Source organism: Macrosteles quadrilineatus, unplaced genomic scaffold, assembly GCF_028750875.1.
Source record: "Macrosteles quadrilineatus isolate MER2022 unplaced genomic scaffold, UCM_ALF_1.0 Scaffold_1__1_contigs__length_201487025, whole genome shotgun sequence".
NCBI classification, from domain to species: Eukaryota; Metazoa; Arthropoda; class Insecta; order Hemiptera; family Cicadellidae; genus Macrosteles; species Macrosteles quadrilineatus.
The window spans coordinates 132,923,574-132,948,240 of NW_026542594.1; the positions used below are offsets into that span (position 1 = coordinate 132,923,574).

Genomic DNA, 24,667 nt, shown 5'->3' on the forward strand with positions numbered 1-24,667 from the left:
CGCTGGTCGTTATGAATGAAAAAATTAGTACTATTGCAGTAGCGAACGTGTTAATACAACCTAAATATTAAAGTAAAGGGCTGTTTGTGTGTATAGCTTCTTAGTTCAAATGTACGCCACAACAAGGCTCCTCACTGCTTAATATTCATTGCCAGATGACTGAAGGTTATAGTCTAATGCAACAGGTGAGGATTAAGTACGGAAATGCGTTGGGGAGTTTCAAAATGGCAATAAAAACATTTTACCTTTGTGACCTTTGTGTTCGGGTACCCACAAAAACACAATTTCTTCAAAAATAACATTATTACGGCCATTTTAAAACTCCCTAATCCATTTCTACACTTTACTCTCATTCATTGCTTTACGATCATACACATGAGTCATCTGACAATGAATGTCTGCAGCTGATATGTTTCTTGCAGTCAAAATCCATATCTTTGACCTTATCTCTCATGGGGCTAGACATACATCAAGTGTAAACACCAGCTACAGAGATGCAAATGGCACCGTTCTGTTCAAAATGATGCACGTAGGCATTGAGGAGCATTGTTGCAGCGTTCACATGGACTAAGAAGCTATAGGCACAAACTTAAACAACAACTCTCGTATATTGTGACATTGTATATCCACTAACCTTGCATGCAGATAATTCCTTGTATAATGGGGAACATTCCACCTTGCCAGAAGGAATAACAACCGTCAACCAGTTTGTTGGTTCTGCCTTGGAATCCTCCCTCATACCGCATCTGTCTGTTGACTGCCCATCTCTTTAACAGAGGTCCTGTTTATTACTACATCAACGTTACACTAGGAAACTTACTCTAAATTACTCTTGGTAATTGTTAAAGCTGTGATTGGAAAAATACATTATAAATTTGACAAACTTACATAATTAATTAAGGCTAACTTTTTTACCTCAATAACTAATTGTATGAACTATGATTGGACATTTCGACATTTGGCATAAAAAAAATAGATAGCCCTAACGACCATTTTAAAACTAGGGTGGTCTGCCGTTACACTTTAAACGCATAAATGAGCGAAGCATTATTTAAAGATTGTCAATGGCTAATCACTAATGGTTATGTCAAAATAGAATGGGTTAATTTAATTTAATTAATAATGGGGGGGGGGGATTTAATTTGTGTTAGATAGAAGCCAAATAAGTGCTTGCTGTAGTTTTTCACGTCAAACTTTGAAATCGATATGGCCAAATACGCCTTGACGTTGGACAATGATGACTTATAAGTTTTCAGGCACTGTTGGTAAGACAGATGCTATTTCATTAATATCTTGCTCAACATTAATGATGTTACCTTTGTAGTGAAACTGGCCATCCTGAGCATTTGCTTGTACTTTGTAAATGCGCATAGCGGGATGTACTCGTGCAATCAACATTTGTTCTACAATCATCAGGTCAGTTAATTCGTTCGGGACACTTGACACATCCATATTATTTAACGCCGTGAATTTAGTTGCATTTGAACGACAACGCGAACAAATCGGTGATTGGTTTGAAGCTGTTAGTTGTTGGCGATGACAGTTAGTGCAAGTGTAAAATTTTAGTGCATCTAATTCATGTTGGAATTGATTAGCTAACTGCCTATCATTATCAGCTTCTTCCGCCACTGCTTCATCTGGTTCTTCTTGTCCACGACGCCACTCTCTTACAATATTTGCATTATTGGTGTGACGACCAATAAATTACGACGTGGCCTTTGAGGCATGCTCAAAACAAATATAGCAAAACTGTTACTTCCATTGATAAACTGTTACATTCCAACTGTAACCTAGGATGAAAGTAAACATTGAAATGTAAACAAAACAGTTACAAACAATTAACATATGTTTATCTTATTTAAATGAAACGAGATAAACCCATATGTCATAAACCCAATATAATTTTTCTTTCAACTTACATTAAAATAACAAGCGAAACTGCGTGGCCCGTGAAATAAAATCCAGAAGGAAATTTGCAAATATTTTTTACCAAAACATTGTGCTCAGTATTCTTTAGCTGTTGGCCAAATTTCATATCAATTGGTCAAGCCATTACATTCTGATGATCTTACAAAGAAGTTACAAAGTGAGGGAAAGTGAGCTTCGCTCAATGAAGTATTACATATGAGTTCAAGTGTGGTCCCACACCATTTACAGTTCCGAAAAGTAGCTAGCAACAACTACAGCTACAATGAAATGTAGCTACAGCTACAATTTTAGCTACTTTTCCAAAGACGTTACTTTTTATTCCACACACATTAGGTAAATGTAAAATTAATTGCAACTACATTTTTATTGAACAAACATTTAAACAAAAAATGTCAGTATTGTATCTAACATTACTTGGAAAACAAATTATTCCTAGATTGTATTTAATTTGTTGGCATTATAAACCTAACATTAAGTACAACAACAGAACCAAATAGTTGGGTGTCCCATCATATTTAGTACTTATTTTTAAATATTGCATTATTTTGAAGCATCTTATACGTAAATTTCATTAAGTTCAAAGAACATACAACCAAACTATATTTTAAAAGCTCATTTTATTTCTTTGATATAGATTCATTTATAGATGTCTTATATCAACAATTAAGACCAATAAAACTGTAAAACGATTATTTAAAAATACTTTTTTGTGTTACAGAGCCTAGCCTACTGAAATTGGAGTTTATTGCCTTTCTTTACTTTTAATGTTAAAAACAACATTGCTATAACTTTTAACCATAGTTATAAGTTACTTGTTCTATGAATAACACTTTTCAATGTCAAGAAATCATCCTTTATTGTCATTATGCATAGGGCAAATTGTGCTTCAACCTAGTTGGTACAGAAAACAGTATTCAGCAACTTATCCTGAAATCGGCTTTTAATTTAAACATGTTGAAATTTGTAAAGTAAAAATAACATGTAGGCCTACTTGGCTATGTAACAAGTTGTCTATAGTGGGCTTGTTCTTGCAAGGACTAAACAGATATATTCCTAATAATTGAACATGGAACTTGGTATTCGTCTTAAACCATAGCATAGCCTAGGAATAGTCCTATACAAGAGCTGTTAGCAGGAGCAAACTATGCTATTTTTTCAATGTAAGTTTCATGTTCTAAGGAGATGTTTTCGTTACAATTAGCATGTAGTCTAGGCATATCTTAAATCTCATCAGGTAATTTCCTCTTTGTTAATTTAGTAAACCTTTGAAAAATCTTCGTAATCTAACCAAGGAAGGGCTTGTGATGATGAACCACAATCAACAGCTGAAGCAAAGGTTGATAGACCGCCAGCTTTCTCATTATTTTAAGGTTTAGTGTTGGTTTCCAATAAACCCCAAGCTGAAACACTATCGATATAAAAAAGAAACTAAATTGATTACTAATTTCCCTATCAATCACTTGCATAGCTTCTCTTGTCACCGGTAACGTTTAAACGTTGTCTTCGTCTGCATCTAGCGATTTTATTTTATCTGACAGTAATCATAGAGTAGTAAATTAAGGAAATGAGAGCAAAAATGTGGATAACACTCATTTAATGGCCTCCATGTCCACACAACGTTGTAATAGGGAATGAAACGGCTGCAACCAGCTGTATGAAGCCAAGAAAGTAGGCCTAATTTTTTTTGAAAATCTCAGTTTGAAAGAGGTTGTTTCACGTAAGGTTGAGGTTATGATAAAAATCACTATCTCAAACAATGTTAATGTAGCGAGAAAAGTAGCTAAAATTCTGCTACAACTATTTAAAAAATGTAGCTAGCTACAGCTAAAGCTACAAAATCTTAAAAGTAGCATAGCTACAGCTAACGCTACAAAAAAAGTAGCGCGCTACTTCCCAACACTGCACTATTGTAATTCTTAACGAATTAACAATAAAGAATATTGTATTGTATTGTATTCAGGGTGTCTACTACATTCTGGATAAAAAATTCATGGACAATTCCCGTACATTTAAGGACACTTTGCCGTAACCTTTGTCGGTGTTACTAGGCCTACCGAATAATTTTCCTGATTTGTCAAACTGTATTAATCTTGTTATTCACTGTAGTTGTACCAGAGAGAAAAGTAAATAATAATAGATAAGAGTTAAAAATTTCAAAAAAGAAATTTATTGAAAGTAAACAAACATAGGCCTACCTATACTTTAGGTAAAGCTTTTATAGTGTAACAGAGAAACGCAATCATTGTCTCCTGCGATAGCGACAAATATCTCCATCGGTCACGTAAACTTCATAACATAGCTTATCCGATCCAGGGCGATTAATTTGGCATGATTCGTCCTGGCACAATGTTAGGTTCTCGACTACTTTTGAAAAAAAATCTTTAATGCATATTTTTACTCAATTCTTAGTACAAAATCAAGGTATGGTAAGCGGCTATAAAGCAATAAGCACAGAGTAAGATTATTGTATTTTCATTTGCAAAGTTAATATCTAAACATAGCAATCATTAGTTGTTCATCTTAGGCTCAATTACATTTTCTTAATATATTTTACAGCTCTTTCAAGAATCAAAATACCCAGGCCTAGACCTAATTATTTAGGAGGGCCTATATAAACTGAGCAGGGCTGTGCGAATAGTTCGAAAAACGAATCGAATCCGAATCTTTTTAGAGATTCGATTCGGATTCGAGAACGAATCTACTGTTTCTAACTGGATTCGGATTCGGAATCGATATTCGAATTTACTGGTAAGAGATCCGGGTTTGGATTCGATATTCGAATTTCTTGGAAATAGATCCGAGTTGGGATTCGATATTCAAATTTACTAGATTCTGATTGAATATAATTTTCAATATAATTTTTTAGACACTAAAAAACTACTTGTGCACTCCGATTTGCTGTTGACTGATTCATGTTAGGAACCTGACCAACTTGGTGTTAGGTTTTAGGCACATTAGTGTAGGTCGCATTTTAACCCTATCTTGGCTATCAGTAAACTTAACCTCACAGTGTTAGTTGTTACTTGTAATAGTAATGCAGACATAGGCTTGTGTGGAGGATTAAAACCGAGGTGTAAAATGTAAAATTAATTGCAACTACATTTTTATTGAACAAACATTTAAACAAAAAATGTCAGTATTGTATCTAACATTACTTGGAAAACAAATTACAGGGTGTCTACCAGATTTCTCAAATGGAATTCCCGACTTTTCATTACCATTTTTATATAAATCCCGACCAAAAACTCGGTCCATTCTTCATGTTACTACACCTTTTTCCATCTCGCGGTCACGGTACCTTCTTCAACATATGTTGTCACTCGCGACGCAGCGAAATCACTGACGATCGAAACGAATCACATGCCGAGAAAATCCCGTATTAAATGTAGGGGTGTGTGAAGCAGCAACAAATTTCAATTCAAAGTAACGATTCGATTTAAAAAAAAATGTTGATGTAACTCGATTCAAAGCAACATGGAATTTTTCTATTCATACTTGTCAGTGGAGTGAAATATCTGTTTTCAATCATACATTAGAAGAACCAGTGTTTCTCAGTGTATGCTATGTACTTGGATGGCGTCTGTATGGTAAGCAATGTCTCAGTGTATGCTATGTACTTGGATGGCAATAACCTGTATGGCTGAGCAATGTCTCAGTGTATGCCATGTACTTGGATGGCAATAACCTGTATGGCTGAGCAATGTCTCAGTGTATGCCATGTACTTGGAAGGCAATAACATGTATGGCTGAGCAATGTCTCAGTGTATGCCATGTACTTGGATGGCAATAACCTGTATGGTAAGCAATGTCTCAGTGTATGCTATGTACTTGGATGGCAATAGCCTGAATGGCTAAGCAATGACTCAGTGTATGCCGTGTACATGGATGGTAATAACTTGTATGGCTAAGCTATGTCTCAGTGTATGCCATGTACTTGGATGGCAATAACCTGTATGGCTAAGCTATGTCTCAGTGTATGCCATGTACTTGGATGGTAATAACTTGTATGGCTAAGCTATGTCTCAGTGTATGCTATGTACTTGGATGGCAATAGCCTGTATGGCTAAGCAATGTCTCAGTGTATGCCATGTACTTGGATGGTAATAACTTGTATGGCTAAGCTATGTCTCAGTGTATGCCACGTACTTGGATGGCAATAACCTGTATGGCTAAGCAATGTCTCAGTGTATGCTATGTACTTGGATGGCAATAACCTGTATGGCTAAGCTATGTCTCAGTGTATGCCATGTACTTGGATGGCAATAACTTGTATGGCTAAGCAATGTCTCAGTGTATGCTATGTACTTGGATGGCAATAACTTGTGTGGCTAAGCTATGTCTCAGTGTATGCCATGTACTTGGATGGCAATAACTTGTATGGCTAAGCTATGTCTCAGTGTATGCCATGTACTTGGATGGCAATAACTTGTATGGCTAAGCTATGTCTCAGTGTATGCCATGTACTTGGATGGCAATAACTTGTATCGCTAAGCTATGTCTCAGTGTATGCCATGTACTTGGATGGCAATAACTTGTATGGCTAAGCTATGTCTCAGTGAATAACTTATATAATCAATGTCAATCATTTGAATAATGTCAATAAGTTATATGGATACTGATAGTCAAAGTAACAGTATCAATGTAACAGTCAACTACGTATATGGATACTGATTCAATAACGTATGGACACTGATTCAAAAAGGTATTTGGATAATGATTAAATAATAACGTATATGGATACTGATTCAAAAACGTATTTAGATACTGATTCAAAAACGTATATGGATACTGATTCAATAACGTATATGTGATTCAAAAACGTATTTATGGATACTGATTCAATACCGTAAAGACCTATAGATACTGATTCCATAACGTATGGATACTGTTCAATAACGTATATAGATACTGATTCAATATCGTACGGATACGGATTCAATAACGTATGGATACTGATTCAAAAACATATATGGATACTGATTCAATAACGTATGTGGATACAGATTCAATAACGTATATGGATACTGAATGCCCATGATTCAAATCGTTATTTTAATCATCACTAAAACGAATTGTAATTCCAATGCATTTTCGATTCATCCCACACCCCTCAAATGTAATCCCGTCCCAATGATCAGGAATATAAGATCCAGAACATTTTTTTTAAGTTTTGGGACCCGTTCATCCCTAATTTTTAAAGGTTATATTATTCCCGACATTTGGCCGAAATTCATGACTTTTTCACGACTTTTCCCGACCTTTCAAAATCCCCGACTTTTTCCCGAATATCCCGGAATTCCCGACTGGTAGACACCCTGAATTATTCCTAGATTGTATTTAATTTGTTGGCATTATAAACCTAACATTAAGTACAACAACAGAACCAAATAGTTGGGTGTCCCATCATATTTAGTACTTATTTTTAAATATTGCATTATTTTGAAGCATCTTATACGTAAATTTCATTAAGTTCAAAGAACATACAACCAAACTATATTTTAAAAGCTCATTTTATTTCTTTGATATAGATTCATTTATAGATGTCTTATATCAACAATTAAGACCAATAAAACTGTAAAACGATTATTTAAAAATACTTTTTTGTGTTACAGAGCCTAGCCTACTGAAATTGGAGTTTATTGCCTTTCTTTACTTTTAATGTTAAAAACAACATTGCTATAACTTTTAACCATAGTTATAAGTTACTTGTTCTATGAATAACACTTTTCAATGTCAAGAAATCATCCTTTATTGTCATTATGCATAGGGCAAATTGTGCTTCAACCTAGTTGGTACAGAAAACAGTATTCAGCAACTTATCCTGAAATCGGCTTTTAATTTAAACATGTTGAAATTTGTAAAGTAAAAATAACATGTAGGCCTACTTGGCTATGTAACAAGTTGTCTATAGTGGGCTTGTTCTTGCAAGGACTAAACAGATATATTCCTAATAATTGAACATGGAACTTGGTATTCGTCTTAAACCATAGCATAGCCTAGGAATAGTCCTATACAAGAGCTGTTAGCAGGAGCAAACTATGCTATTTTTTCAATGTAAGTTTCATGTTCTAAGGAGATTTTTTCGTTACAATTATCATGTAGTCTAGGCATATCTTAAATCTCATCAGGTAATTTCCTCTTTGTTAATTTAGTAAACCTTTGAAAAATCTTCGTAATCTAACCAAGGAAGGGCTTGTGATGATGAACCACAATCAACAGCTGAAGCAAAGGTTGATAGACCGCCAGCTTTCTCATTATTTTAAGGTTTAGTGTTGGTTTCCAATAAACCCCAAGCTGAAACACTATCGATATAAAAAAGAAACTAAATTGATTACTAATTTCCCTATCAATCACTTGCATAGCTTCTCTTGTCACCGGTAACGTTTAAACGTTGTCTTCGTCTGCATCTAGCGATTTTATTTTATCTGACAGTAATCATAGAGTAGTAAATTAAGGAAATGAGAGCAAAAATGTGGATAACACTCATTTAATGGCCTCCATGTCCACACAACGTTGTAATAGGGAATGAAACGGCTGCAACCAGCTGTATGAAGCCAAGAAAGTAGGCCTAATTTTTTTTGAAAATCTCAGTTTGAAAGAGGTTGTTTCACGTAAGGTTGAGGTTATGATAAAAATCACTATCTCAAACAATGTTAATGTAGCGAGAAAAGTAGCTAAAATTCTGCTACAACTATTTAAAAAATGTAGCTAGCTACAGCTAAAGCTACAAAATCTTAAAAGTAGCATAGCTACAGCTAACGCTACAAAAAAAGTAGCGCGCTACTTCCCAACACTGCACTATTGTAATTCTTAACGAATTAACAATAAAGAATATTGTATTGTATTGTATTCAGGGTGTCTACTACATTCTGGATAAAAAATTCATGGACAATTCCCGTACATTTAAGGACACTTTGCCGTAACCTTTGTCGGTGTTACTAGGCCTACCGAATAATTTTCCTGATTTGTCAAACTGTATTAATCTTGTTATTCACTGTAGTTGTACCAGAGAGAAAAGTAAATAATAATAGATAAGAGTTAAAAATTTCAAAAAAGAAATTTATTGAAAGTAAACAAACATAGGCCTACCTATACTTTAGGTAAAGCTTTTATAGTGTAACAGAGAAACGCAATCATTGTCTCCTGCGATAGCGACAAATATCTCCATCGGTCACGTAAACTTCATAACATAGCTTATCCGATCCAGGGCGATTAATTTGGCATGATTCGTCCTGGCACAATGTTAGGTTCTCGACTACTTTTGAAAAAAAATCTTTAATGCATATTTTTACTCAATTCTTAGTACAAAATCAAGGTATGGTAAGCGGCTATAAAGCAATAAGCACAGAGTAAGATTATTGTATTTTCATTTGCAAAGTTAATATCTAAACATAGCAATCATTAGTTGTTCATCTTAGGCTCAATTACATTTTCTTAATATATTTTACAGCTCTTTCAAGAATCAAAATACCCAGGCCTAGACCTAATTATTTAGGAGGGCCTATATAAACTGAGCAGGGCTGTGCGAATAGTTCGAAAAACGAATCGAATCCGAATCTTTTTAGAGATTCGATTCGGATTCGAGAACGAATCTACTGTTTCTAACTGGATTCGGATTCGGAATCGATATTCGAATTTACTGGTAAGAGATCCGGGTTTGGATTCGATATTCGAATTTCTTGGAAATAGATCCGAGTTGGGATTCGATATTCAAATTTACTAGATTCAGATTGAATATAATTTTCAATATAATTTTTTAGACACTAAAAAACTACTTGTGCACTCCGATTTGCTGTTGACTGATTCATGTTAGGAACCTGACCAACTTGGTGTTAGGTTTTAGGCACATTAGTGTAGGTCGCATTTTAACCCTATCTTGGCTATCAGTAAACTTAACCTCACAGTGTTAGTTGTTACTTGTAATAGTAATGCAGACATAGGCTTGTGTGGAGGATTAACACCGAGGTGTATAATAGGCTGGGCCTATGTTTTAGACTACACAAATTGGTAGTCCATCACTTTTAGCGAGTAACTGAGGCCTAGGTGGTATGCCTAACTTATGCCCAATTTTTTAGTTTCAAAACTTCAAATAGGTAGGCCTAAATTTTATAACTTTTTTATTTGGCCCATTTCAAGAATTTTTTAAGCAATTCCCTAAGTTATTTTAGCCCCAGAAAATGTGGTCTAAATATGTGAAAATTGGTGCTGCTGACTTTCCTCGGATTTGGATTCGACTCTGAACAGGTTTAAATATTCGGATTTGATAACAGCTTTAAATTTCAGATTCGGATTCGATCCGGATTCGATAAAATCTCTACAGCTATGATTCGGATTCGGATTCGAACCAAAATTTCTGGATTCGCACAGCCCTGAAACTGAGTAACAAGCAATGAGGTTATAATAGCAGCTTTACATCAGTCACTATCATCATTCTAGTTCATAAGATTTAGATTGCTTAAAGCATACAACTCAATAAATAAATATATGGGAAACAAAAAACATTGAAACCTGAATAGCCAACAATATAAGACAAAGATACAGAAAATGTAATGACATAATTTGAAACCAAGCAGGCCTACATAGTGATAGAACATTAATGCAAACAACAATGCTTGTGGTTTTGTCAATTGAATGATAAAATGTCCATAAAAAAGGGGTTAAATTACAAAATAAGACTGTAGATTATTTACATGTTTAATATGAAACCATAAACAGTTTTATGGCACTAGGCACTGGCCGCGGCAAATTGAATCTTCAAGCCAAAAGTACAAGTAAGAAGTGAAATTTAACAGCCATTTTAAAGCTATTAGTTTCACGATAAAATAGGTTTGGGATCTAATAATAATTACCCTAGTAATAAAAAAAGAAGTTGTAAAGGAATAAAAGTGATACAACTTTTATGAGCTAGCTGCTGAGTCAACAGTTCTTGGAAGAACTTGACTTGACACTTGATTGTCGTGATAAAATATTAATGGGTTTGAGATTGTTAATGGGATTTTTATTGCATAATTACTCTAGTAATAAATTATGAAAATGTAAACAAACATCTGATAAACCTTTTATGTGCTCCTAACCAACTAGCGTTCAATAAAATTATGGCCCATTAAAAATTTAAGGACATAGTCTGGCATTTAAGGACAATTCCCGTACATTTCATGGCCAGTAAAAATTTAAGTACAATTCCCGGTTTTCCCGGATTTCCCGGTTCGTAGACACCCTGTGTATTGTAACATCTATCGTTCCAAGGAGTGTGCCATCTGGTAGAGGTTGGGGTATACTGTTGAGTTTGTTGAGGAAGTAATTAGAATTTTTTATGTATGAGGCTAGGTTTTGGACCGGTGGTTGTAAAAAAGATTCAACGAAAGAGGATATCCTCTCTGTAGTGCAGCCGCAGCCTGAGACTATGGGTCTAACGGGTGAGGGGATCGTGCCTTTGTGGATTTTAGGTAGGATGTATATTTTTGGTGTGATAGGTTTTGTTGGAATTAATAAACTTGCAGTTTGAGGGGAAATGTTGTTGGATTTAGAATGGTGTGAAATTAAGTCTGAGAGTTGTTCTGTGAAGTAGTCTCCTTTGTTCATGATGACAGTAGTTGAGCCTTTGTCTGCTGGGAGGATCATGATCGATTGATTTGATTTCAGGGTTGAGATGGGCCTTTTCTTTCATCAGCTGATAGGTTGTGTTGGGTAGTGGAAGTCAGCTTATCCTAAAAAGATGGGTCTGACACATTTTTAACTAGGAAATTGATATACTGTTCTATTGGATGATCTGAAGGTAATTGCGGCGGTAAAGCCTGATGGTGGTTTAAATTTTGAGTAGGCCTATCAAAATTTAAACCAAAACAGACCTAAAGGTTCACTCCCTACAACTTCCTTCATCATGCAGCTGATTAAATTCATTTATAAAAAAGTTATTTTTTGTTTCAAAATAAGCACTACCTACAGATTAAGGGGACCGCCATGGGGACTAGAATGGCACCATCTTATGCTAACTTGTATATGGGAAAGTATGAAGAGGACTTTTTCAAACATCACAAAAAAATACCCCTCTGTTGGTTTGGATACATACTTGACATTTTTGTAATTTGGACCCATGGATCTACTACTTTTTGGATGATGATCTACTAACATTCCTTGAAAGCCTAAATCAGTTCGGACCTTTAATTTTCACATGGGATTTCTCTAACACATCTTTAAACTTCCTGGACCAAACAATAAACATCTCAACAACCAACTCCTTCAATCTACATAAAACCAACCAACCATCAACAATGGAATTCAACTTTGGAATGATATCAAGGAAGAGGATACACAAAATTTCTGCTGACGAATTGTTTAACACAAGAAGCCTTGGAGAAAGAGTTTGGCATTGCAAGGCAAAGGTGTGGTTATGAAAAAAAACCCATTTTCCATGCAATTCCATCAAAATCTGCATCACAGAATTCAAGTTACACTTATGAAACCTCCGGAGTCCGCTAACTTTTGATAAATTTGTTTGTTTGGCCGTAGTTTCCTTCTTCCTTGTTTTATAATGCATTTCAATACCAAATTATTTATAGTAAGTAATTATTTACTGTAATAGGAAAATTGATTATAATTGAATTTACGAGATTTGTTTGTATTTTTCTTTTTGTCATTATTCTATTATGCCCTTAAAGTCTTTATAGTAAAATCCTTTATAGCAAAATGTAGTTTTCAGTTCATAATTTCGTTATTGAGCCTTTATTTTTTTGATTGATAATGCATTTATTTGTTGGTATATTTGATTAGCAAGTTTATTATATCAAGCCAATTTTACAAAGATTTTAAAAATTAAGTCGTCTGCTAATACTCTGGTACTTGTACTCTTGTAGTGTCAACCTGTTCATACGAAGTTAATGGTATAAAGATTTAAAAAAATTAAACTGTCTGTTGATACCCTTTTACTTGTACTCTTGTAGTGTAAAGCCGAATCATAATTATGCATATTTTTGACACGTTCTTCCCTCGTAGAATAAAGTGAAAGTGGTGCGTGTTATGTCACCGAGAAGGAATATGAAGCATATCCTGGTTTGGGAATCAGGGGTGTATGACTGGGCATTTAACTGATGGTCCAGACATAAAATAAGTCAAGGCACTTAAAGTCAATAACATTTAAATAATTTTATAACACTTACCATATTAAAATTATACTGAATATTTTAAGTTAAAACTTAAAATAACAAAGAAATGTAGGAATTCTGTTATAGAATTTTGTTAAATTATCAGTGGATCTGCATTATTGTACGTGCTCTTAGTTTTAGTTTAAAGTTTATTATTATGAAGAGAATATGCAAACCCACAACAATAATAAAACAAACTTAGTTATAATATCACTTAAATAAACTATCGTTTAAACGATAACAAATGTTTTGCTATAAAGTCGATCAGTATTGTTCGTTAAAATAAAGGCAAAGGGTTTTTTACAAACCTTTGCAATTTGATGTGAGTTTAAAATCATATAACTTCATTATGATGAATGAATCACATACAGAAAAATACTAAAATGCACTTGGATTCCTGTATATCCAACAATTAATTGTGTGATTACAATATTAACAAATAACTTTTTTATTGCGTAATGTACTGATAAAATTAGATTACATGTCTTAGAGGCAGCTGTTACTGATTTGTTGTCCATTCATATTCATTGCATTCACTTTGTAGAGACAGCTTAACCTGTGAGGGAGAGGCCGGTTGCTGGGGAAAGTGACGATGAGTAGGGGGGGGGGAGGGAGACTGACGTGAAGGGGCGGTGCTGGCTACCTTAGCAAAGCATGTCTCAACGCAGACTGAGCTCAGCGGCGTACTGCATTACCATATGACTACCGCAACCCAAGCGTCAGTGGTCCGAACTACGTCGCCAAAATCGGTAACAACCAATAGCATTATGTGACAACTCTTATACGTGTATACTCAATGATATAAAGCTCTTGATGTTGATGATTCTTGATTCTACTATAATTAATTTTTAAAATCCAACTAATTTAATTTAAAGCCCAAAAAGATCCATGACATGTTCATCTAACCAGGGTGTCTAGTTTATTTCCATTTTAAAATTCAAGACTAATTCCAGACTTTTCAAGACTAATTTCAGATTTTTCAAGACCAGTTTTTTCAACAATTAGTGGGTGTTGATACCAAAATGTATCGATTCTCGATTCTTGATACCGAAACCAATTTTTATAGCTTAACCAAATTTTCTAAATAATACTACACCAACCCCTGTCTATGGCATAAAGTAGTATTATGGTAATGTGGTGTTTTCAAGTAAAGAAATAATGCAGCAATAAAAAATTCTAACTAGCAAATTTGTTTTTTTTTTGTCACGAAATCTTCCGTGTACCGTACGTTTAGACATCATCATTGACTGCAGCGGTTACAGAAACGTAATCGTCGCAGTCCGCGATCACGGCAAAATCATGAACATTTCCCGCGGCCTTGTAGTCATCAATGACATCATTGTCGTCTCCCGCGGTCTCAGAAACGTCATCGTCATCGTCCCCGATCGCGTCAAAATCATGAACATTTCCTGCGGCCTAGACATCAATGACATCATTGTCGTCTCCCGCGGTCTCAGAAACGTCATCGTCATCGTCCAAGATCGCGTCAAAATCATGAACATTTCCTGCGGCTGTTTAGACATCACCGTCATCTCCCGCGGTCACGGAAACGTTATCGTCGACGTCCGCAATCACGGCAAAATCATTAGCATTTCCCGCGGCCGTGTAGACATCATCGTCGTCTTCCGGGGTCACGGAAACATCATCGTCATCTCCCGAGGTCGCGGAAACGTCATCGTCGTCGTCCGCGATCGCGACAAAATCATGAACATTTCCCACGGCCGAGCAGATATCATCGTCGTCTCCCGCGGTCACGGAAACGTCATCGTCATCTCCCGCGGTCACGGAAACGTCATCGTCGTCTCCCGCGGTCACGGTAACGTCATCGTCGTCTCCCGCTGTCACAGAAACGTCATCGTCGTCTCCCGCTGTCACAGAAACGTCATCGTCGTCTCCCGCTGTCACAGAAACGTCATCGTCTCGTGGTTTCGGAAACGTCATCGTCGTCATCCACTATCGCGGCAAAATCGTGAACATTTCCCGAGGCCGTGTGGACATCATCATCATTGGCTTTCGCGGTTACGTAAACGCAAGACGACGATCGCGGCAAAATCATGAAAATTCCCGACTTTGAAATCAAATTTAAGACTAAATCCCGACTTTTCAAGACCGTTTTGAAATTCAATACTAATTCCCGACTACTAGACACCCTGTCTAACATACAGGTATTTATTACAGTTCCTTTTTAGGGGCAAAGTTTACTTGGAGATTATATTTTAAGTGCTACACTAGATTGTAAAATACTTTTTTTCTATAAAAAATTTGAACACCCCAAGAACAGAAACATCTTAGTAAAGTACAATATACAAAAAATGATCGGCAATTGTTGTAATGAACAGCGCATATAAGCTTACCTACCAAGAGCAACCTAACATCACAGAGGTGTACTTTGCGTAACAGAGAGAGAGCCGCGATGGCACAAAATGCATAACCACCGTGCGCTTCCATACCTGGCACTCCAGAAAAACCACCTTCATACGTTTGACAACTGGAACAAGTAAACTAATGTTCATAATCAAATCATAGTTTACTTTATCATTTAGAATAAGTCTAAGTGTAAATTTGGAAAAATATTTAGTAGTGCAAGATATAATTTTCAAATATCTGCTTATTATTTGTAACTAGTGAAGAGGATAAATTTAAGGAAATATCTACAAGCATATTACAAACTGTTATATCGATTAAATCAAAATCAACTTAACTGAACTCAGGTTTTAGAGAAGAGAGCACTTGGCTTATGAATACATTAAGGAAGAAGGAATGGATACACAATTAACTTACATAAGAAAAGAATTCCAGGTACAATAGACTCCCTTCTATCCGGACTCCTCGGGACCGAGACCAGTCCGGATAACGGATTTTCTAGTTAAACCGACATCCCCAAAGACTCGTTACTGTATGCGTTGACTTCAATTTAGGAGAGCATTGTATTTTATACACCTGATCACTGGTCTCAAATCATTCCACGAGAACAGTTGTTTGAGTACCGTCCACTTCCTGCCGATCTAGTCCGGTTAAACCGATGTGCTGATAAGAATTGTCCGGTTAAAGAGATTTCATTTCCTCCGAGTGTAGTCTGGTTAAACCGATGTCCGGTTAAAAGTAGGGATGGACGGGTCCCGAAATTTCGGGAATTTTTCGGGGAAAAAATATTCCCGATTATCGGGACGGGATTACATTTGATTCGGGAATTTTTCGGGACGGGATTTGGTCCGATCGCCGGCGATTTTGCCGCTTCGCGAGTGCCAATGACGCCGCTATTGCGAGCGATAGGTCCACGAACGCAGGAGACGAAGTCGTTTCGACGATTGCGCCGTGACCACGGAGTCATAACGACGATCCCACCGTGACCGCAATTACTGGACCGACGATCGCGCCGTGACCGCGGAGTCATAACGACGATCACGCTGGACCGCAATTATTGGACCGACGATCGTGCCGTGACCGCAAAGTCATACCGACGATCACCCCGTGACCGCGGAGTCATACCGACAATCACCCCGTGACCGCGGAGTCATTCCTACGATCACCCCGTGACCGCGGAGTCATACCGACGATCACGACGTGACCGCGGAGTCATACCGACGATCACCCCGTGACCGTGGAGTCATACCTACGATCACCCCGTGACCGTAGAGTCATACCTACGATCACCCCGTGACCGCGGAGTTATACCGACGATCACCCCGTGACCGTGGAGACATACCTACGATCACCCCGTAACCGCGGAGTCATACCTACGATCACCCCGTGACCGCGGAGTCATACCGACGATCGCGCCGTGACCGTGAGTCATACCGACGATCACCCCGTGACCGTGAGTCATACCGACGATCACCCCGTGACCGCCGTCATTTTGACGATAGCACCGTGACCGCGAGTCATTTCGACCGCGAGTCACAAGTTTCTACAGGTACCTGTAAATTGTTACCCATTTTTCGGTTTTTAAAGATCAGTGCCACAAACGGTAAAGATTGATTTTGTATGCCTTTTTTGGTAACTGCAATACTCAAGACTTTCTTTTTGTGCACAGAAAAAAATCCCGTCCCGTCCCGTCCCGAAAAATCGGGAAGGAAATAAAAATCTCGTCCCGTCCCGTCCCGAACTAAAAATTCAATCCCGTCCATCCCTAGTTAAAAGGTGTCAGGATAAGAGGGAGTTTACTGTAGTTGAAAGCACAAAGAAAGTTCTCAACATAATAAACTTGATATTTCACCCTTACAAGGGGCTTCTTAAGAAGAAATAAGTAGAAGTGGTCTCAGCTACCTGGAAATTTTTTCTTTGGTAAGTTAGTCGTGTAAAAATTCCTTCTTCTTCATGTTTCAAAAATTTCAAAAACTGTCATTAGTGTCATCAAAAGTTACATCTACCACAATCACATTAATGGCATCCACTCTTAGTTAACAACTTGACAGTAGTTTCAAATTAAACATTCAGGCTACTTCAGTAACTTAGATACACAGTTTTACCATGCACCCTGCAAGATTTAAAACATACACTAGGCTAATATATTTGTCAACTGTCACTTGTGTGTTGATTTGTAATTTAAGGATTAAGGAAAAAGAAAATTTCCTTGCAATAGGCCTATAATGATAATATGTTTATTTGTGCATATGTACAGTAGAACCCCTCATATCCGACCTCAGCATAACCGGCTTCTGACCTAGTGCCCGACTGTCTACTTGTTTCCTGCCTAGGGCGATGGGTGCACTGCTGCGACTGGGCACAAGCCAAAAAGGGTCCACTGATCCTTGGCAGGGCACATGGTCCATGCTAAGTAGACGGCGGTCAATTCCCAGAACACCCCGAGCAACTACTGAACAGTTACCATCAATGAAGAAAAGATCCTAAGAAGAAATTTATTCTTTTTCCTTCTCTAATTTGTGAAATTTCTATGATTCCGATTTTAAACGTTACACAAAGAGTATTCATCCGATTTTTAGCGAATTTCCCTATAGGGAAGTAGCAACCCTATAGTACCCCCGCCGCAGCAAACCTGCCGACTAAGCGAATTTCTAGTTGCCTGAATTGATTTTCAATTAAATGTATTTAATTAACATTAGATTTAATGAGTACATAGGCTTGCTGCTGCAGGGAAGGTAAAAAAGTGTGTTTTTTTAGTAAAATATTAATAACATACTATAAAATAAATAAATTTACCAAGTTTGATCAAAATATATCTATAAACAAGCAAACTACAACATTTTGCAATATTCTCCATAAGAATAACATGGGAATTTAAAAATAACATTTTTTTGAATTTTCTCCGTAGCCAATAACCGTACAAAAACACTTTGATATACTAAATTATTTGTTTTTTAAGCTCTTTAAAAAGGGTGGAGAGAAATTGGGGAATTTTGTGTTTAGAGGGTGAAAAACTAGAAAAACCAATTTTTACCCCATAAAATCCCGTTCCCATGGTCCGATCATGCTGGTTTGCGAACTCATTCAAGTTTATCCTGCCTTACACCTTCAAATCAAATTTCATCAAAATCGGACAAAAATTACTCAAGTTATCGTTTTTACGGACACATATCTATACTTATAAAAGGCAAAGCCCTCACTGACTCACTGACTCACTGACACACTCACTCACTCATCACTAATTCTCCCACTTCCCATTTACCTAGGAGGCTGAAATTTGGTACATTGATTCTTTAGGCATTAAATAGGAAAACTAAGTTGTTTTTATTCTGATCGGACTCTCGGGCTCCGCCCCAGTGGCTCTGGGGTTTCCCATGTTAGCCTTATGATTTTTCATATTTAAAAGGAATTAATGAATATTAACAGCTGTTTCAATTAAACAAGTTGGTTCTGTTCTATGATGTTCAATTGCATTAAAGTTACAATGATTACCAACAGGGTGCAGCACTATTATTTATTTTAATTTATGACAACAGCTAATTTGCAACCAAAAGATGAGTGAGCGTAGCGAACGAACTTCAACCTGGAGACGAGTTAGCGTAGCGAACGAGCTAACCTGAAGGCAAGTGAGCGCAGCGAACGAGCTCCAACCTAAAGGTGAGTGAGCGTAGCGAACGAACTTCAACCAGGACGTGATTGAGCCATGCGAACGAGATCATCTTGAAAATTAAGAAGTTAAACGGGGCAAAGCCCGCGGGTACAGCTAGTATAGGTATAGGGTGTTCATTTGAAAACTTTCCATATCTGTTGTGTGCAAAGGTAAGGCTTTTAACACTTGTTTGTTCTCATTTCCCCCTAATTTGGACATGCCAAATTCAATAAAATTATTTTCAATTTTGAAAAATGCCCCAAAAGGGCCCAATTTGGGGGGTAGGGGTGCTTTTTGAGAAGTTTTCAAATGTAAACATGGGTTGTGTGATACATCAATTTAAAGGTCTAATCACCCCGATCATTTTGGTGCAAAAAAAGTTTAATTATCTTTAACCGTATTTACAGGGTGGGTCAAAACGTTTTAAAAAAGGACTTTGAAGTTAAGTACCGTATTACCCTAACTACTGAACGGAACAGCGCCAAATTTCTTTCCAAGCTTATTCTTGAGCTACTCTTTAAGATAACTTGTAGTAAGGGCATTTTCCAAGTTATTTTCTAATGTTTAAAAAATCTCAAATTTTAAGAATAAAAGAAAGCTGAAAACTCAAAGTTCTTAAATAGCAAGGTATAACAAATTTCATACCACGTGAAAGGTCCTTTTTTAACAAACATTTTACGTATTTAAGTTTTCTTTCTATCTCTTACCGTTTAAAAATTGCAGTGGAAAAACATAATTTTCCATGGTAAAATTATAACTAGTTTTCTAATAAAACACATTGCACTTTGTTCAACGATGTAGTAGGATTCATAACAAATTGATCGACTACTTTTACGTGTGTCAGAATTCATCTTGGACCCTTCATCCTGTTCTTTTCTCATTGGTAACTGAGCCAGTTTCAGAAAACTTCCTAACTAAATCATTTACAGCCATATGACTCAAGGTTATACCTGGATATCTATTGTTAAACACTTTGCAGTTATCCTGGAACACTTTTGTTATGACCAATAAGTAAAATAAAGTATATTTTTTAAGTTTACACCATATTTGATTAGGTACTACAGGAAATGGTACTTTTGAAATTAGTACTACCAACTACAGAAAGCGGCCCACGCTTGGGTTTTTCTCATCAGCTATAAAACTTGTTTCTCACAAAGTAAAACGTAATGACTTGTTTGCCTATCTGCCTAAAAATAATTATGAATTGTTTCCTTCAGTTATTGCACCATTTAATGTGTCTAGAGACGAATTTTGGCTGTTTTATTAGAAAACTAGTTACAATTTTACCACAGAAAATTATGTTTTTCTATTGCAATTTTTAAACGGTAAGAGATAGAAAGAAAACTTAAATACGTAAAATGTTTGTTAAAAAAGGACCTTTCACGTGGTATGAAATTTGTTATACCTTGCTATTTAAGAATTTTGAGTTTTCAGCTTTCTTTTATTCTTAAAATTTGAGATTTTTTAAAAATTAGAAAATAACTTGGAAAATGCCCTTACTACAAGTTATCTTAAAGAGTAGCTCAAGAATAAGCTTGGAAAGAAATTTGGCGCTGTTCCGTTCAGTAGTTAGGGTAATACGGTACTTAACTTCAAAGTCCTTTTTTAAAACGTTTTGACCCACCCTGTAAATACGGTTAAAGATAATTAAACTTTTTTTGCACCAAAATGATTGGGGTGATTAGACCTTTAAATTGATGTATCACACAACCCATGTTTACATTTGAAAATTTCTCAAAAAGCACCCCTACCCTCCAAATTGGGCCCTTTTGGGGCATTTTTCAAAATTGAAAATAATTTTATTGGATTTGGCATGTCCAAATTAGGGGGAAATGAGAACAAACAAGTGTTAAAAGCCTTACCTTTGCACACAACAGATATGGAAAGTTTTCAAATGAACACCCTGTATATAAATAAAAATTTTAACGAATGGCGTTTTTGGCCTCTGGGGACATCAAAATGAAAAAGTAAATCGGTCCCAGGCCTAGGTCTTACCATGCCACCTTTTTTTTACTTCTTTCCTGTATCTTGGGAGACGATTGCCAATGTCACTGAGGCTACAAGATATGCTCACGGCTGTTGTTCCGGTCCCGGCGACCATTACTGGTGTTGCCATGAGTGGTATCCTAATGGTTGATGCCGGGATTGCGGGAGAAGATGTTACTACCAAGACCGCAAGTTATGTTTCTCCCAATATCCGACCTTTTGGCAGTTGTGACCATGGCTGTGGTGGAATATAAGGGTTCTACTGTATACTGTACAGGCCTAAGTGTTTTGAATTATTGAACAGCATTCATTCCATCTACAATCATTCAACAATTTGTAATTCTAGAGCTAATGATAAATGTTTTACGTTTCACTTACATTATTCAATCAAATGTGTGAATAGTTACATACAAACCACATAAAAGTAATTTGCTAAACTTACAGGATGATCCATTCAGCAGAGTTTGTAAATAGGTCTTCAGAATAAATGTTAGTCAGCAGGGAAACAGACAAGGCGCAGTATACACCCCTACACAACAAATAAATTGTTAAACTTGACTGATGAATAGTTTGATGTTTGTGTATGATGGTGTCTACAATAGTTATGAAACCTTTTCATAGTTACAAGACCAGGGTTTAAACCCTTCCCTTATAATTATAAACAATGCAAATAGGCCAGAAGTATCAAACACACAATAGATAGATACACAATATAGATTAAACATAAGTTTTTATAGAGACTTATCACCTTTAGGCTGATGGATCAGCTTAAGAACATTTGGTTACTTTTGTATGATTAATGTTAAGGATGTTTTATTGTTTGTTTACAATTCATGTCTTGTTATTAAACCAACTTTTCAAGTGTCTTAACTGAATATAACTACAGTATGTAAACATGACAAAATTGACTATTTGATACTTGCTTTAACAATCTTTTCTTAGGAACTTATTTTCATCTTGTTTCCGTCAATTTCCTTGGATTATTAATTTCTGAAAAGACTTTGAAGGAACTACTATATTTTTATTTTAAAAGGTTGGCAGTCTCTTTTAACCTTGCATTGCCTCTCCACTTAAACCCAATGCCTGTGTGTGGTATGTACCAAACAAATCAAAAGTGAGCTTGGACAGAGCAAGAATCAACTCAACTAATAAATGATAGTGGCGGCACCACTTCACAAACCCGCAACATTTGTAGTTTGTAGAATTTGTAAAATGTTGTAGAATTTGTAGTTTCATGAAATAGGCCTATTGACTTATTACCAATTTAGATAGGGGATGCCACCTAGGTGTGTATTTTAACTCAAATATGAGTGTAAAAACTGAGATGGTTTTTGAAGCCTTAGTTATTGCTGAATAAGACCAGCTGTTTCAATAGCCAGGACCATTTATTAAAGACAGCTGGGTCCAGTTTCAAACCATCAAAAAGCTACTGATTTTTCTCAGGATCCAACTGGTTACTGATCACCAAGCTCGTATTATTATGATTGTTTTACTTTTTCCTCTTTTCCCAAGACACGTTTTATTAAAGATTTGTTCCTCTGATGGAAATCTCTGACAAAGATAAGATTTCTAGTTTTCCTACCAAATGTTTACAGTATATTTAAATGAAAAATATATAAAGAAACAAGACAATGATTGTTAAAAGTACCTGACATCAACTTCACCTCCCACATGCATACAAAAAGCACCATTGGGTTGCCTGACGGTCCTCAGGTACTGTTTCAGTTTTTCCCTGAAATCAGTAATACTGTATTGTGAGTAGGGGCACAAGCAATAATTTAAGTTTGTGTGTAGAACTAGAAGCCTAGGTAAAACTAGGACTTGGGGCCGGATACGACATAGGAGCACGCGCCACAACTATAATTCAAACCATTGGATACTTATCACGGAGTGGTTCCGTGATGATGCAATACTATGTTTTTGTTGTTCAAAGGTTTATTGCGGACATTTTCCATCACAATGGTAAAAAACAATACACAACGTTTCGGAATCTGGAATCTGATCCCGTCCTCAGGTGAAAAAAAAAACAAAACTTGACTAACACATTACAACTAACAATACACAAACGCCTAACCTAAGTTGGAATACACTACAGAGGGTAGCAGTCAAAAAATATGCACTGTATAGCAGTCAAGTCATGATACAACATGCAAATAATAACCAATCACAAAACACTATAGTCTATAAAAGGTGTAGTGTGAACAGCTCACACAATGGAACACTAATAGCACCGTTCGCCAGTGTTGGGAAGTAGCGCACTACAAGTAGCGACGCTACAGTAGCGCGCTACTTTTTTTGTAGCTTTAGCTGTAGCTACGCTACTTTTAAGATTTTGTAGCTTTAGCTGTAGCTAGCTACATTTTTAAAGTAGTTGTAGCGGAATTTTAGCTACTTTTCTCGCTACATTAACATTGTTTGAGATAGTTATCATAACCTCAACCTTACGTGAAACAACCTCTTTCAAACTAAGATTTTCAAAAAAATTACGCCTACTTCCTTGGCTTCATACAGCTGGTTGCAGCCGTTTCATTCCCTATAACAACGTTGTGTGGACATGGAGGCCATTATTTGGAGGCGTTATCCACATTTTTGCTCTCATTTCCTTAATTTACTACTCTTTGATTACTGTCGGATCAAATAAAATCACTAGATGCAGAGGACATTTAAACGTTACCGGTGACAAGAGAAGCTATTGAATGCTTGCAAGTGATTGACAGGGAAATTAGTAATCCAATTTAGTTTCTTTGTTATATCGATAGTGTTTCAACTTGGGTTTTAATGGAAACCAAAACTTAACCTTAAAATAATGAGAAAGCTGGTCTATCAACCTTTGCTTCAGCTGTTGATTGTGGTTCATCATCACAAGCCCTTCCTTGGTTAGATTACGAAGATTTTTCAAAGGTTTACTAAATTAACAAAGAGGAAATTACCTGATGAGATTTAAGATATGCACTACATGATACATGAGACTACATGATAATTGTAACAAAAAAAATCTACATATAACATGAAACTTACATTGAAAAAAATAGCATAGTTTGCTCCTGCTAACAGCTCTTGTATAGGACTATTCCTAGGCTATGCTATGGTTTAAGACGAATACCAAGTTCCAAGTTCAATTATTAGGAATATATCTGTTTAGTCCTTGCAAGAACAAGCCTACTATAGCCAACTTGTTACATAGCCAAGTAGCCCTACATGTTATTTTTACTTTACAAATTTCAACATGTTTAAATTAAAAGCCAATTTCAGGATAAGTTGCTGAATACTGTTTTCTGTACCAACTAGGTTGAAGCACAATTTGCCCTATGCATAATGACAATAAAGGATGATTTCTTGACATTGAAAAGTGTTATTCATAGAACAAGTAACTTATAACTATGGTTAAAAGTTATAGCAATGTTGTTTTTAACATTAAAAGTAAAGAAAGGCAATAAACTCCAATTTCAGTAGGCTAGGCTCTGTAACACAAAAAAGTATTTTTAAATAATCGTTTTACAGTTTTATTGGTCTTAATTGTTGATATAAGACATCTATAAATGAATCTATATCAAAGAAATAAAATGAGCTTTTAAAATATAGTTTGGTTGTATGTTCT

The 24,667-nt window shown here is 36.2% G+C and overlaps 1 protein-coding gene across 1 annotated transcript in view; it reads right to left on the reverse strand.

Moving 5' to 3' along the window:
* LOC128985254 (protein farnesyltransferase subunit beta) overlaps positions 1-24,667 on the reverse strand; it is a 55,455-nt gene that overhangs the window by 15,481 nt on the left and 15,307 nt on the right. Inside the window, exons 5-8 of the mRNA XM_054404648.1 lie at positions 22,718-22,801; positions 21,512-21,598; positions 15,429-15,558; positions 635-767 (exon numbers count right to left, since the gene is read on the reverse strand). Of these exons, the coding sequence (XP_054260623.1) occupies positions 635-767; positions 15,429-15,558; positions 21,512-21,598; positions 22,718-22,801 (434 nt within the window). The remainder of the gene's footprint in view (positions 1-634; positions 768-15,428; positions 15,559-21,511; positions 21,599-22,717; positions 22,802-24,667) is intronic.